We start from the raw sequence: 14,198 nt of genomic DNA on the forward strand, positions 1-14,198 counted from the left end.
GTGGAATTCATTGCCACAAGACTTGGTGACGGTCAACAACTTAGGTGGCTTAGGGTTAGACAAAGTCATGGAGGGTAAGACATTGGTCTGCTCATCACGATGACTACAGGCTGTATCCAGAGGCAGCATGCCTAAAGATTTGTTCTTGGCTCCAACTTGTGGTTAGTGAGGAGAGAGCTGAACCACAAGCCCTGGTTCGGAAGACACACTAAGCCACACAGACATAAGTAAAGGTAAAGGGACCCCTGACCATTAGGTCCAGTCGTGGCCGACTCTGGGGTTGCGGCGCTCATCTCGCTTTATTGGACAAGGGAGCCGGCGTACGGCTTCTGGGTCATGTGGCCAGCATGACTAAACCGCTTCTGGCGAACCAGAGCAGCGCATGGAAATGCCGTTTACCTTCCCGCCGGAGCGGTACCTATTTATCTACTTGCACTTTGACGTGCTTTGGAACTGCTAGGTTGGCAGGAACAGGGACCGAGCAACGGGAGCTCGCCCCACCGCGGGGATTCGAACCACCGACCTTCTGATCGGCAAGTCCTAGGCTCTGTGGTTTAACCCACAGCGCCACCCGCATCCCCAAGCCACACAGACATAGGGTGCAGCAAATAAGGGCCAGGGAGGAGTAAAGAAGCTGTGAATGCCCATGTGGCTACGTTACTGGCTGGGGTTCCATTTAGATCGCACATAATCCCTGCTATGAAACAGCCACACTGGTTGCCAGTTCATTTCCAGGCCTCATTTAAGGTGCTCATGTTAGTACTAAAATCTCTAAATGACTCAGGTGCCAAATACAATCTACTTCCCCGCAGACATCCTTGGGGATTAAGATAGGCAGAGGGGGGCTTCTTGGTAGGTCCACCAACCTCAGAGGTTCGGGGTGGAGGTGGCCCAGGAGAAGCCATTCTCTGGCACCCCCAAGTTGTGGAACTCCCTCCCCAAAGCCTGGAATCTTCCTTAGAAAGCTTTCAGCCAGTGCTAAAGACCCTGGCTTTTGACACCTGATGTTATCTTCCCCAGAGCCTGATTAACCCCACAAGGCATAGAAATAGAAAAACCTCCTTATAACTTCCAACAAGCGCTACAAATCTTTCCCACATTGAGATGGAAATGAAACTGAAGAATGGGGAAGTTCTGCCATCGCTTCTTCCCAAAATAAGCTCAAGAGAATTTCCATTCTAAGAAAAACAACGAAGATTATACCATTGCGGGAAATAACTTATTTCTTAGTCACAGCAATCCACAGGGGAGCTTGATGAACCTGAAGGACCAACAATTATTGAACCCCTATCAAGGACCAATTTATTGGGGGGGTGGCAAGTCAAGTAAGATGCTGCTGTTGTGCATCCTATGGTACTGCCCCACCAGGCGTTGCAGAGGTTGTAAACGCTTGCCTCATACCATCCTGCACACAGCACAAACACAACTCTCTAACAACTACCTCCCCACTCTCCCAGACTAGCCTGGATGTACCTATCAGGCAAGATGAAGCATCAAGCCAGCTGATGACACATATGACTAAAAACAAGTGCCATTTATTCAATATCCTTTCAGACTTACCTGCTGTCCGAATCGGAAGCAATCTCCTTCCTCCCTCCAAATCTGATCTGGCACTGTAATGAACAGATACGTCAGCATCAATGGTGCGATAAGGAGCGTTTTAAATATGTTGATACTCAACTTAATTGAGTCACCATACACCTTTAGTTAAAAAGCCATTTTAAAAAAAAAAAAAGATTTTGGAACTATGTAGGTGAAAGAAGCATGAGGTTTGGCTGTAAAATCAAACTGCCGTTCCATTTTACAAAAGTCCACATGTATTGGCTTAGCTCAAGGGTTTTCACCCTTTTTGAGTCCATGGCTCCCTTTACCATTCTTTACCATTGCATTCTTTCTGCACACCCCTGTGGGGCTCAGGATCTCAATTACAGTGGTACCTCAGGTTATGTACTTAATTCGTTCCGCAGGTCCGTACTTAACCTGAAACTGTTCTTAACCTGAGGTACCACTTTAGCTAATGGAGCCTCCCATGCCACTGCCCCGCGATTTCTGTTCTCATCCTGAGGTAAAGTTCTCAACCCGAGGTACTACTTCAAGATTAGCAGAGTCTGTAACCTGAAGCGTATGTAACCCGAGGTACCACTGTGTGTACCCCCCCCCCCAGCCTGCAGAGATGGCAGTCTCTCACCTTTTTCGAACACCCTCCTTTTTGGAGTGTTTCCTCAGCCTCCTCTCCTCTCCCCTCTTCTTGGGAGTCCTCCAGGCAGCCACTGCTCCCGCTCCTGGTCTCTGAGCTACCACCCCCCACCCTAAAGAGAGGTGCCTCCTCATGCCGCCCACCCCCCAGGGCCTGAGAAGAGGATGCCCCCAGGCTTAGTGGGCTGACAAGAGATGCAAGAGGGCATCAGAGGACGGAGGGAAGGAAAGAGGGGCAGAGGCCAGTGTTGCCTGCGGCACCCCTGACCATCATTTAGGCCCCAGGGGTCAGCAAACTTTTTCAGCAGGGGGCCAGTCCACTGTCCCTCAAACCTTGTGGGGGGCCAGACTATATTTTGAAGGAATGAATGAATTCCTATGCCGCACATATTACCCAGAGACACATTTTAAATAAAAGGAAACATTCTACTCATGTAAAAACACGCTGATTCCCGGACCATCCGCAGGCTGGATTTAGAAGGCGATTGGGCCGGATCCGGCCCCCGGGCCTTAGTTTGCCTACCCATGATTTAGGGCAGAGGTGAATAATCTCATGCATTCCAGATGATGCTAGCCTACGACTCCCATCATCCCTGACAGCTGGGCTATGCTGGCTGGAACTAATGCAAGCTGAAGCACAACATCAAGAAGGCTAAAAGTTCTCCAAACCTGGTTTCATGGCTAGATGAACTTGTGTAACTTCTTTTCTTTTCTGGCTTCAAACCACAGCTTTATTGTTACTGCCTCTTTTTGAGAGCTGCGCTGGGAGCTTTTCCTTGAAGAGCAGCCAGCGAGTACTCAAAATAAAAGTGCAAAGAAATTTGCAGAAGGCCAAAAAAGAAAGAAGAGGCGCCAGTTCAAGTGTCTCTGCTATTGCTTCCGCATGAGAAATGTGGCCAAAGCTGCCAAACTTCTCCAAATCCTCTGCAACTAACTTTGAATACAGGAAAGGAGCCATGAGCGCAGATGATCCGGCAAGTAAATTTCTGGAGCTCTACGGATTTACTTGTCCTGGCCAATTCCTATTCAAACTAAGTGGTGATTTGCCAAAGGAAAATGAGGGTGCTTCCAGCCTGTCAGTATTTTGCAGAAGGTATTCAAGTGCAGACTAGAAATCTAAGTGGATTGAAGTGTTCCATTGCCCAGATACAGCAAACACTTTTTTAAAAAAATTCTGACTTTTTGCTGTTAGGAGAGGAATGAAAAGTAAGGGGTTAGTGGTAAGACATATATGCACCACACAGCCAAATCAGGATGAATGATTGTCGTCATATAACCTCTGCTCAAAAAAACCCCAGAATGAATGTTCCGTAACAGGCATAGGCAAACTCTGGCCCTCCAGATATTTGGGACTACAATTCCCATCGTCCCTGACCACTGATCCTCTTAGCTAGGGATGATGGGAATTGTAGTCCCAAACATCTGGAGGGCCGGATTTTGCCTATGCCTGTTCCATAACAACCAGACTGGGCACCATTTAACCTCCCCCCAAGCTTTATGCAAGTAAACAGCTCAGTAAAAACTCAATAAACAGATCATCTGGAAGAGACCTTAAGATCCAGGATTATTTGGGAACATAACTGCATTGCAAAAACAAAACAAGCACACATATTGCAACACAGCTATTTAGAATTGCATCAAAATGAGACAGCTCCAACTATTATTAGCAAGGTTTCAAGTATGGAGGCACCCTCTCCTCTTTGTAGGCCCAACTTCTTACCTGTTTAACTGCATCCAATAATCTCTCCAGGAGAAACTGTCTTTTTGCCACGTTGTTCTGCAACCCTAGAATTCAAGAAAGCACAGGGGGGTATATATTAAATATACTGCCCAGTTGGGGGGGGAATACTTTGCTTTTTGCCCTAGCAGTGCCTTCCCTAATCACATTAATTACAGTAACTTATACGTGGGTGGCGCTGTGGGTTAAATCACTGAGCCTCTTGGGCTTGCCAATCAAAAGGTTGGCGGTTCAAATCCCCACAACGGGGTGAGCTCCCGTTGTTCGGTCCCAGCTCCTGCCAACCTAGCAGTTCGAAAGCACACCAGTGCAAGTGGATAAATAGGTACAGCTCTGGAGGGAAGGTAAATGGTGTTTCTGTGTGCTGCTCTGGTTTCGCCATAAGCGGCTTAGTCATGCTGGCCACATGACCCGGAAAAAGTGTCTGTGGAAGTGGACAAACTCCTGCTCCCTTGGCCTGTAAAGTGAGATGAGCGCCGCAACCCCAGAGTCATTCATGACTGGACTTAACTGTCAGGGGTCCCTTTACCTTTATATCAATTATCATAACTGATATATTGTACTGAAAGCACCTCACAATTTTTAAATGAAGCAAATTTTAAAAGCAAATTGTCAAAACAGCAGTCATTAAAACATTTGAAGAGGTCATGTTTGAGAAAAAGCAGAGTGGACTAAGATGCCTGCCAAAGGGTCAGATGTACATCCTGGGAGGCTGTTTCTTATTCAGGCATGAATTAAACATTTAGAACACATCAAAAAAGGTTGAAGCAACTTATAATCACAAAAATAAGGTGGGTCCTAAAAATATACACCTCAGATGTCAAAAGCCAAGGTAAAGAAGTGTGCCTTCAACATTCACTGAAAGTTGTTTAATGAAGATTAGCAATTCAGTAGGGAAGTAGGGAAGGAATTCCACCACTTAGGGGCTCCCGCAAAGAATGCTTTCTCCAGGGCTGCTGCCGCTGCAAAATTCTGAGGGCACCAGAACACCAGTGGGACCCCTTCTGCCAATCATAACCCCCAAGGGGTCTGCAGGGAACAAGATGGTCTTTCAGGTAAAGTGATACCTTGGTTCTCAAATTTAATCCATTCCGGAAGTCCGTTCCAAAACCAAAGCATTCCAAAACCAAGGCACGCTTTCCCATAGAAAGTAATGCAAAATGGATTAATCCATTCCAGACCTTTAAAAACAACCCCTAAAACAGCAATTTAACATGAATTTTACTATCTAACGAGACCACTGATCCATAAAATGAAAACAATAAAGAATGTACTGCAGTCACACAATCAATCAATCAGTAACTGAACTGGGTTCCGCACAATCACAAAAAAATGCAAAATAAATAGCAAAAACAGACAGACCTCAGCGTAACACTCAAAACGGAAGTGTGGCACTCAAAACGGTGCACGTTTGGCTTCTGAAAAAAGTTCGCAAACCAGAACACTTACTTCCAGGTTTACAGTGTTTAGGTTCCAAGTTGTTTGAGTACTAAGGTGTTTGAGAACCAAGGTATTGGGGACCTGAGTTGTTTAGGGCTTTAAACACCAGCATGAGCATCTGGGATTGGGCCTGGGAACAAACTGGCAACCACTGCAGCTGTTTTAAGTCATAAGCCTGAGAAACAGTTCTGTCAAACTCAACAGACAACTTGCATTTTTGCTTCCTAGTGAAGGTATCAAGGACAGCAGGAGAGAAACCAATGGCGACTGTGTCCTAATGGACCCAACGAATGAAAAACATTGCCTAAACTTTAGCTCTGTATGTGACTGAAGCAATAGAAGCTGGGGCACTTTTCATGCCAAGTACCGTATTTTTCCATGTATAAGACGCCCTCATGTATAACACGCCCCCTATTTTGGGGGAGTCCAAATTAAGAAAACACCGCCAGCAAAAACCGTGTATAAGATGAGCCCCAATTTCAAACCTAATTTTTTGGTTTAAAAAAACCTAGTCTTATACACGGAAAAATACGATAGTTTTGACAAGAGGCATCTGCAAAGGAGCCAGACGTGCAGAAAACAGCACTTGCAAGAGCTCTGCTGAGTAGGACCAAGGGGCTGTCCAGTCCAAAGTCCTGTTTCCAGCAAGGTGACTTTGGAAAGCTGACAATGCAAGACATGAACACAGCAGTCCTTTCGCCCGTTGTTCCCCAGCAGCTGGCATTCAGAGGCTGCTGCCTCTGGTCCTGGAGGAAGAACACAACACAGTCACCATGACTAGTAGTCACCAATACTCTTGCCCTCTATGAACTTGTCTAATCTGCTTTTTAAACCCTGGAGAGCCACTGCCAGTCAGATGAGGCGATACTGAGCTACATGGATCAGCTGTCTGGGACTTGGCATTTCTATTTATTTATAAAAGTATTTATATACTGCCATCTCATAAAATGCCACAGAAGTGGACAGAATGCAGAACACTACACGTAGACAATAAAACATTAAAGGCAGCTTTCAATGATGGACCAGTGGTTTTTAAGATAATAATTATGATGATCATAATACTGTTCATAATATTCTCCAGCATTAGCCAGCTCTGTTGCAACCACAGTTTCAAAAAACAAACAAACCCCAAACTCCCCACTCTGCTTGTAGAACTGAAATTCAATTAGTCAGCGTGAACGAAAAACGCTTACTCAGCCTGCTGCCGCATTCACGGCGTTTCTGAAACGTATAGATTTCAAGCTCATAACCCAAACTGGCCTCCGTGACGCTGTGGGAGTCCAACTCACCCTGACGAGGGCCCCTGCAAGCTGGGGCTCTTCTTAGAGGTTCAAGAACCTCTGGAGGTTCCCATCTGTGGCATATGGGAACAGGGTCAATGATAGATCGTGGTGGAAGAATAGGGAAAGCTACCGTATTTTTCGCTCTATAGGACGCACTTTTCCCCCTCCAAAACTTAAGGGGAAATGTGTGTGCGTCCTATCGAGCTAATGCAGGCTCCTGGGGTGAAGCGATAGCAACGCGAAGCCTCCGAACCGCAGAGGGAGCGCTCCCTCCGTGCTCCGGAGACTTTGCGTTGCTTTCGCTGAAGCCTGGAGAACGAGAGGGGTCGGGTTCCTTTTGCTGAAGCCGGGAGAGCAAGACTCTCCCGGCTTCAGCAGAGAGGGAGAGCTGCGCAGCGCCCCTTCAGAGAAGTGAGAGGAGAAATGGAAGGGGCTCCCTTTCTCCTGTCGCTTTGCTGAAGGGGCGCTGAGAAGATAGGGGGAGATTTTTTTTCCCCCTGTTCTCCCCCTCCTATGGTCTGGTGCGTCCTATAGAGCGAAAAATCCGGTAATAAGCAGGAAGGAAGTAGCATAGGAAGCTGCTGTGCCAAACCATTGGTCCATTGAGCTCAGCGTTGTCTACACAGACTGGAAGTAGCTCTCCAGGATTTTAGACGGGAATTTCTTTTGGGTCTAACTGGAGATACCAGGGTTTGAACTGGATACCTTCTGCATGCAAAGCAGATGTGCTACAAATGAGCTACAGAAAGTATCCGAGAAGCAAACACCCTCTCCCCTAGGTGAGTGCTCTGCTTACCAGGGGTGACCTGCCCTGTTTCACTGCCCGAGGCAAAACAGGAAGGTGCTGCCCTGCCCACGCAACACCACCACCCTTTGCCACCCATGCCAAAGCCTCGCTTACCAGGTCTTGAGACTGTGGCTTGCAGATTCCAGTGAGATCTCGTGGGGCTTTCACGAGATCTTACTCAAACTGAGAAGTAGCCATTGCTGCTTCTCCAATGGTAGAAGAGGCAATCCTTGGATTCTATTGCCTGAGTCAACTTCCTCAGTGTGCTTACCATCATGCTCTGCTGAAAGATTTGATCCACTGCCATCAATTTTCAGCACAACATCGCCCTGGTATGAGAAAGACGAAGAAGCAGGCACCAATTGGCCTCCAGAGAGTTGCCTCTGCCTCCTACTAAGGTGTAACAGGAATCTCGGATAACATGACACTACTATGCCATAAAGGTAAAGGTGCCCCTGCCCGTACGGGCCAGTCGTGTCCGACTCTAGGGTTGTGCGCCCGTCTCACTTAAGAGGCCGGGGGCCAGCGCTGTCGGGAGACACTTCTGGGTCACGTGGCCAGCGTGACGAAGCTGCTCTGGCGAACCAGCACCAGCGCAGCACACGGAAACGCCGTTTACCTTCCCGCTATAAAGCAGTACCTATTTATCTACTTGCACTTAGAGGGGTGCTTTCGAACTGCTAGGTGGGCAGGAGCTGGGATGGAAAGAAGGGAGCTCACCCCACCGCAGGGATTCGAACCGCCGACCATGCGATCGGCAAGTCCTAGGCACTGAGCTTTTACCCACAGCGCCACCCGCGTCCCAACGCTATGCCATACAAGTGCTTTAAAGGAGGTGAAACAGCAAAGCTGTCCCTTTACTCTTGGAGAAGTAACAATATCAAGGGAATAATATGATGATTGGGTGTTAGGGGTGTTAAGGGATGGGTAGTGCCTCTGGTGGGGGTCACATCATGCTCCTTCTGGACCAGTTTGTCCATCTTTGGTCCCCACCCTGCACTCACCTGTGGTTTCTAGAAGCTGTCAGCATGTGACAGTGGCCACACCTCAGGAACGGCCTTGACTGGCCAGCTAAACTAGGTGATGGGAGCCAATGGGTCTCAAACTCTTGGTAAGTTAGGGACTTTCCCTGCATGCAAAAACAGGCTCTGGCATATTGAGCAAATGAACTGAAAATAAAATATAAAATACTGATAGATGCAAAAGAGAGGGGGAATTTCTCCCTGCCGAATATGAGATTGTATTATGAAGCATCTTGTCTTTGTTGGTTGAAGGAATGGATGATACTGGAGAATCCACATATCTTAGATTTAGAAGGTCGTGATAGTATCTTTGGTTGGAACGCCTATTTGTGGTATGAAAAGGTGAAAGTAAATAAAGGATTTACAAATCATATACAGTAATTAGGAAAAAATTGTATAGAGTATGGGACAAATACAAAAGAAATATTGGAGACAAAACCACCACTTTGGCTCTCACCGTTGGAAGCCATAACAGTAAAGAAAAATAATATGATAGAAGATTGGGCAACTTAAAGAAATTTAGTAAAACAAGAGAAAAGAGAGTTTAAATTAGAAGAGTTTAAGGATTTATCAGGAAAGTTAACAACATGAATACAATATCATCATTTGAATGAAGTATTTAAGAAAGATAGAAAACGAGGGTTTGGGGAACAAATATCACAATTGGAGAGAGATCTGTTGGAATGTAAAAGTGCTGTCTAAAATGTATAAGATATTATTGGATTGGAAGACAAAGGATGAGCAGGTAAACTCTTCAATACGTTGGGCATTAGATATTGGTTATAATATAGATATGGAAGTGTAGGAACAATAGTAGAATACAGATATAAAATTTACAGCATGCTATGCTTTAAGAGAAAACTATACGAAAATGTTATAGAGATGGTATCTAACACCAAGTAAACTGGCAAAAAATGTATAAATCAAAATTTAAGTGTTGGAAATGCAGAGAGAAAGAATGTACTTTTTATCATATGTGGTGATCTTGCAGTAAGGTTAAAGCTTACTGGGAAATTATATATAATGAACTGGAAAAGATGTTTAAAATAACATTTTTTAAAAAAACCAGAAGCTTTTCTTCTGGAAATTATAGGAGCAGAACTACCTAAACAGTATAGAAATGTATTCATGTATGCGACTAAGTGGCAAGAATGTTATTTGCCCAAAAATGGAAAGAAGAAAAGTCCAGACAAAAGAAGAATGGATACAAAAACTCATGGACTATGAAGAAATGGAAAACGTACTGGAAAAATAAGAAGTCAAAGTAACAAACTTTTTATAAAAGAATGGAAATGATTTATTGAATATTTACAAACAAATTGTAAACAGTTGAGGACATTGGCAGGATTTTGTAATAACCTGCAGTTTCATAAGAGTATATAATTAAAGTAGATGAACGAAAGAATAAGTTAATTTAGAATATGCAGGAAATGATAAAAATACATTTAAGAAACCACAGAAAGAGGAGGAAGGAAGTCAAGTTTTGAAATGTTAAAATGACTATAAAAGTACTGAAATGTATATAACTTAAAATGATAAATAAATAAATTATGAAAAGCAAAAAAAGAAGGATAAAATGGTAGGACAATGCTGTTATGTGCAATGCTGTAAACTGCATGGAAGAAGGATGAGAAAACACAATAATAAATAAAATAAAAATCCTGTTGCAGCCTTCAGTTGTTTGCAAATTGATTCTCATCACAGATGGTATTATTTTAATTTGGACGTTGGAAGACATTGCAGGAATATATGCTTCAAATATAGCACAGGCATCTCAACCTATGTTATCCTAACGAAGACTCGGGTCCTCCAATCCTGGACTAGTTCTTCTTAGAAAATTTAAGACACTTTCAAAGTGTTTAACTAATCAACATAAATAATATAGATTCCTTATTTTAATAATAAGTACTTTGTTGTGGTTTAAGGAAACAACATTGAAAAACAAGCAGCATAATCAATATAAGATGCAACATAAACCTTTATGTAAAGCACAACGAAAAGAAAGCACTATTAACTCCTGAATCATCATTTACCAAACAGATGGACTCAACAACAACTAATGAAAACTTAGGAGAACTGAAAGAGATGGAATTGGCTTAATAACAGAAGTTATTATAAAGCCATCAGTTATTAGAACTAAACAGTTGATATCTGGTCAGCTTTTGCAACAGGAGGATTTGGCTGTCTGCACAAACTAGAACCAAACTCCTTATGCTTATGTTAAATTCACCAAACGTGGATTGTGAAATTTCAGCAGAAGAAGTATTGTCAGCAATTCTATTGACAATTAACTATTTCAGGTTATTCAGCTCATCATCATCAGACTTGTGTGACTTTGCCACAAAGGGATGGAAAACTCTAGAGAAAATTTGGAGGGGGGGTTGATAAATACTTTAGCTCTAAGAGATAGGCCAATACCCCACTCAGACACAAACTTCTTGGGTGACCTTGGGCTAGTTACACTACCTCTCCACCTCACCACACAGGGTTGCTGTGAGAATAAAATGGAGAAGGGGGAGATCTCACTCCATTGCTTAGAACAAGAGTTCCTGGGGGGAAAGCAGGCTACAAATGGCATAAGTAAATAAGTAGATATACATAGAAGCCCAAATGGTTAGGGTGTGGGAGGAAACTGCAAGCAGATCCATTTGGCCAAGTTTTAGGGGCTGTATCCAATGCTAGCCCTACTCAGAGCCTACCCACTTAAATCAATAGGCATGATTATCTTGGGTTCATTAATAGCAATGGGTCTACTTTGAGTACAACCTAGTTGGCTCTCATTTCAGTACCAGGCGGCTGTGACGTAAAAAAGTAATGGAGGCATCCCACAGTATGTGAATAAGTCAGCTGCCAGAGCTTCGCATTCTCTAACCCATGAATAATAATACAGTGGGACCTCAGGTTAAGTACTTAATTTGTTCCGGAGGTCCGTACTTAACCTGAAACTGTTCTTAACCTGAAGCATCTCTTTAGCTAATGGGCCCTCCTGCTGCACCGCCGGAGCACGATTTCTGTTCTCATCCTGAAGCAAAGTTCTTAACCTGAAGCACTATTTCTGGGTTAGCAGAGTCTGTAACCTGAAGCGTATGTAACCCAAGGTACCACTGTAATAATAATAATTTATTATTTGTACCCCGCACATCTGGCTGGGTTTCCCCAGCCACTCTGGGCAGCGTATGTAACCTGAAGCGTATGTAACCCAAGGTACCACTGTAATAATAATAATTTATTATTTGTACCCCGCACATCTGACTGGGTTTCCCCAGCCACTCTGGGCAGCTTCCAACAAAGATTAAAAATACATCAAAATGTCACACATTAAAAACTTCCCTGAACAGGGAATGTCTAGAGAAAGGGACAGCAAACTACTAAACAGGGACAGAATACCCAGTGCCAGAGAGCAATGTCCTAATACTTCTAAAAGAACAACAGTGCTTTTAATTCCATTCCAGATTTACCTTGCTAGCAGCTTTAATTATTTATTTGCATGCATCTATAGCTCCACCCCACCCCATGCAGTTTCGATGAGGTTATGGGCTTGCATAACTTCATACACTATGTCATGAGGAAAGGTGGGCTTTGGTTTGAGTTTGCATTGTCATTTACTGTTGATTTCATGTTGCTGCTGCTGCTGATATTCTTTCAATTCATTGCCTGCCCTTCACCATCAAGCCCCAGGGCAGGGTGCACCAATCAAAACAACAACATCAAAAACAGTTTTAAAACAATCTGCCACCACAAGAGTAGAGCAGGGTCCTGTTGCGTTCTCAACACGGACTTTTTCGCAGCCCTGGCCACGAGAAATATTCGTCGATGAGCAAGCTACACAAGCGCTAATTAACAAAAAACTGCAATCGGAAATTAGTCGCTGTAAGGCATTATCTGAACACCCTTTTCTCTCTCTTTTTTGTCATGGTAAGATACAATTGCTGGCTCCAGGGATGCTGCTGCTCCTCTGTCAGCAGAGCGGCAGGGTGTGTCTGAGCATACACAGAGTGCCATTAAGAAAGGTGGGAGCAGGGACGCTTTAACACCCCACCCCAGCACCACCCTTGCTGCTGCTGTTGTTGTTGTGCGAAAGAGCAGCACCTAGCCAGCCCGTCCACCTCCTCCTCCTCCTCCCTTGCCAAGCAAAGCTTGCTCCACTCACCGCTCATGGCCGGCGACGGAGTTCCCCTCCGCGGGCAAGCAAAGCCTCGGGATCCCCCCTCCGACTTTTCCGACTCCTCCTCCGCTCCCGCCGGGGCTCCTCCCTCCCGTCAAAGCCACCAGCACTCCACAGCACATTGCCCCTCCACCCGGAAGTGATCATCAAGGAGCCCGGAAGCAAAACACGTAGAACCCGGAAACCATCTCAGGCCGGGGGGTCATGGGAATTGTAGTCTCCATGGCGGCGAGGGTGGGGTAAAACCATGCTGCTCCGTCTTTTTCTTCCTCCTCCTGCTTCTCCTTGCAGTCGCTCTGAGCAGAGAGTCTCCCCTCCCTCTGCTTCCAGGATTTTGGGCCCCCAACTCATTATTTGCGTGTTAATTGCCACCGCCTTGCAACAAGGCGGGGTTGCAGCGCTCCCCAAGTAGTAATAGTAATACTGTAGTAATTTATTATTTGTACCCCGCCCGTATGGCTGGGTCTTCTCGGCCACTCTGGGCGGCTTCCAACAAAGATTAAAAATATATTAAAATGTCACACATTAAAAACTTCCGTGAACAGGGCTGCCTTCAGATGTCTTCTGAATGTCAGGTAGTTTAATAATAATAATAATAATAATAATAATAATAATAATAATATTTATACCCCGCCCATCAGGCTGAGTTTCCCCAGCCACTCTGGGTTGCTTCCAATCGAGTGTTAAAAACAATACAGCATTAAATATTAAAAACTTCCCTAAACAGGGCTGCCTTCAGATGTCTTAAAGATAAGATAGCTACTTATTTCCTTCACATCTGAAGGGAGGGCATTCCACAGGGTGGGCGCCACTACTGAGAAGGCCCTCTGCCTGGTTTTCTGTAGCTTATCTTCTCGCAGCGAGTGAACCGCCAGAAGGCCCTCGGCGCTGGACCTCAGTGTCCGAGCAGAACAATGGGGGTGGAGACGCTCCTTCAGGTATACTGGGCTGAGGCCTTTTAGGGCCTTAAAGGTCAACACCAACACTTTGTATTGTGCTCAGAAGCAGTTGTGATACCTTTACAGGAAAAGCCCTGTCTGGATCCCCACTGCAATGGATAATTAATCGGCCAGTCTCCAATATCTCATTCTAGGGCAAGGTGGTAGATAGGGGTGCCACCTTTGTTCTGGCAAAATAAAGAACAGGGCAGCGGTGGGTGGGTGACGATTCCCACACCGCCTGGTACTAAACTGACCAGTGCAATCCATTACAATCTATTGCTGCCAAATCGGATGGCCCCTCTGGGGTTGGTCACATGCACACCCGAATTTGTAAATCTGGCTGCTTTGCTACCCAGAGCTTAAATACATGACCTTTCACACATAGGCAGTCCTGTACAGCAATACATGCTGGCCTGGGCAAAAAATTAATAGGGGATATTCCAAGGAGTGGATGAGCTTTGTTCCACGTGTTAAATTACTGAAGGACAGAAAAAATATTAGGGTGTGTCGCATTGCCTCCAACTAGCCAGAAAAGGACAGGGCTGCGTAAACACAGCTGTCATCTAGTCCTTTATATGAACAAATCATCCATCCTAGTGGGAATACTTGAGGCCTTTGCAAACGTG

At 44.9% G+C, this 14,198-nt stretch overlaps 1 protein-coding gene across 6 annotated transcripts in view; it reads right to left on the reverse strand.

The window, feature by feature from the left end:
* SNX29 (sorting nexin 29) overlaps nucleotides 1–12,777 on the reverse strand; it is a 213,788-nt gene extending 201,011 nt beyond the window's left edge. For 4 of the 6 annotated variants that reach the window (XM_053364012.1, XM_053364010.1, XM_053364011.1 and 1 more), the window contains exons 1-3: nucleotides 12,617–12,777; nucleotides 3,917–3,981; nucleotides 1,561–1,613 (exon numbers count right to left, since the gene is read on the reverse strand). In XM_053364012.1, the coding sequence (XP_053219987.1) occupies nucleotides 1,561–1,613; nucleotides 3,917–3,930 (67 nt within the window). In that variant the 5' untranslated portion in view covers nucleotides 3,931–3,981; nucleotides 12,617–12,777. The remainder of the gene's footprint in view (nucleotides 1–1,560; nucleotides 1,614–3,916; nucleotides 3,982–12,616) is intronic. The other 2 variants (XM_053364008.1, XM_053364009.1) reach the window with 1 other exon arrangement.
* Nucleotides 12,778–14,198: the final 1,421 nt, after the last annotated feature.

This window comes from Podarcis raffonei, chromosome 14, assembly GCF_027172205.1.
Source record: "Podarcis raffonei isolate rPodRaf1 chromosome 14, rPodRaf1.pri, whole genome shotgun sequence".
In the NCBI taxonomy this organism is placed as follows: Eukaryota; Metazoa; Chordata; class Lepidosauria; order Squamata; family Lacertidae; genus Podarcis; species Podarcis raffonei.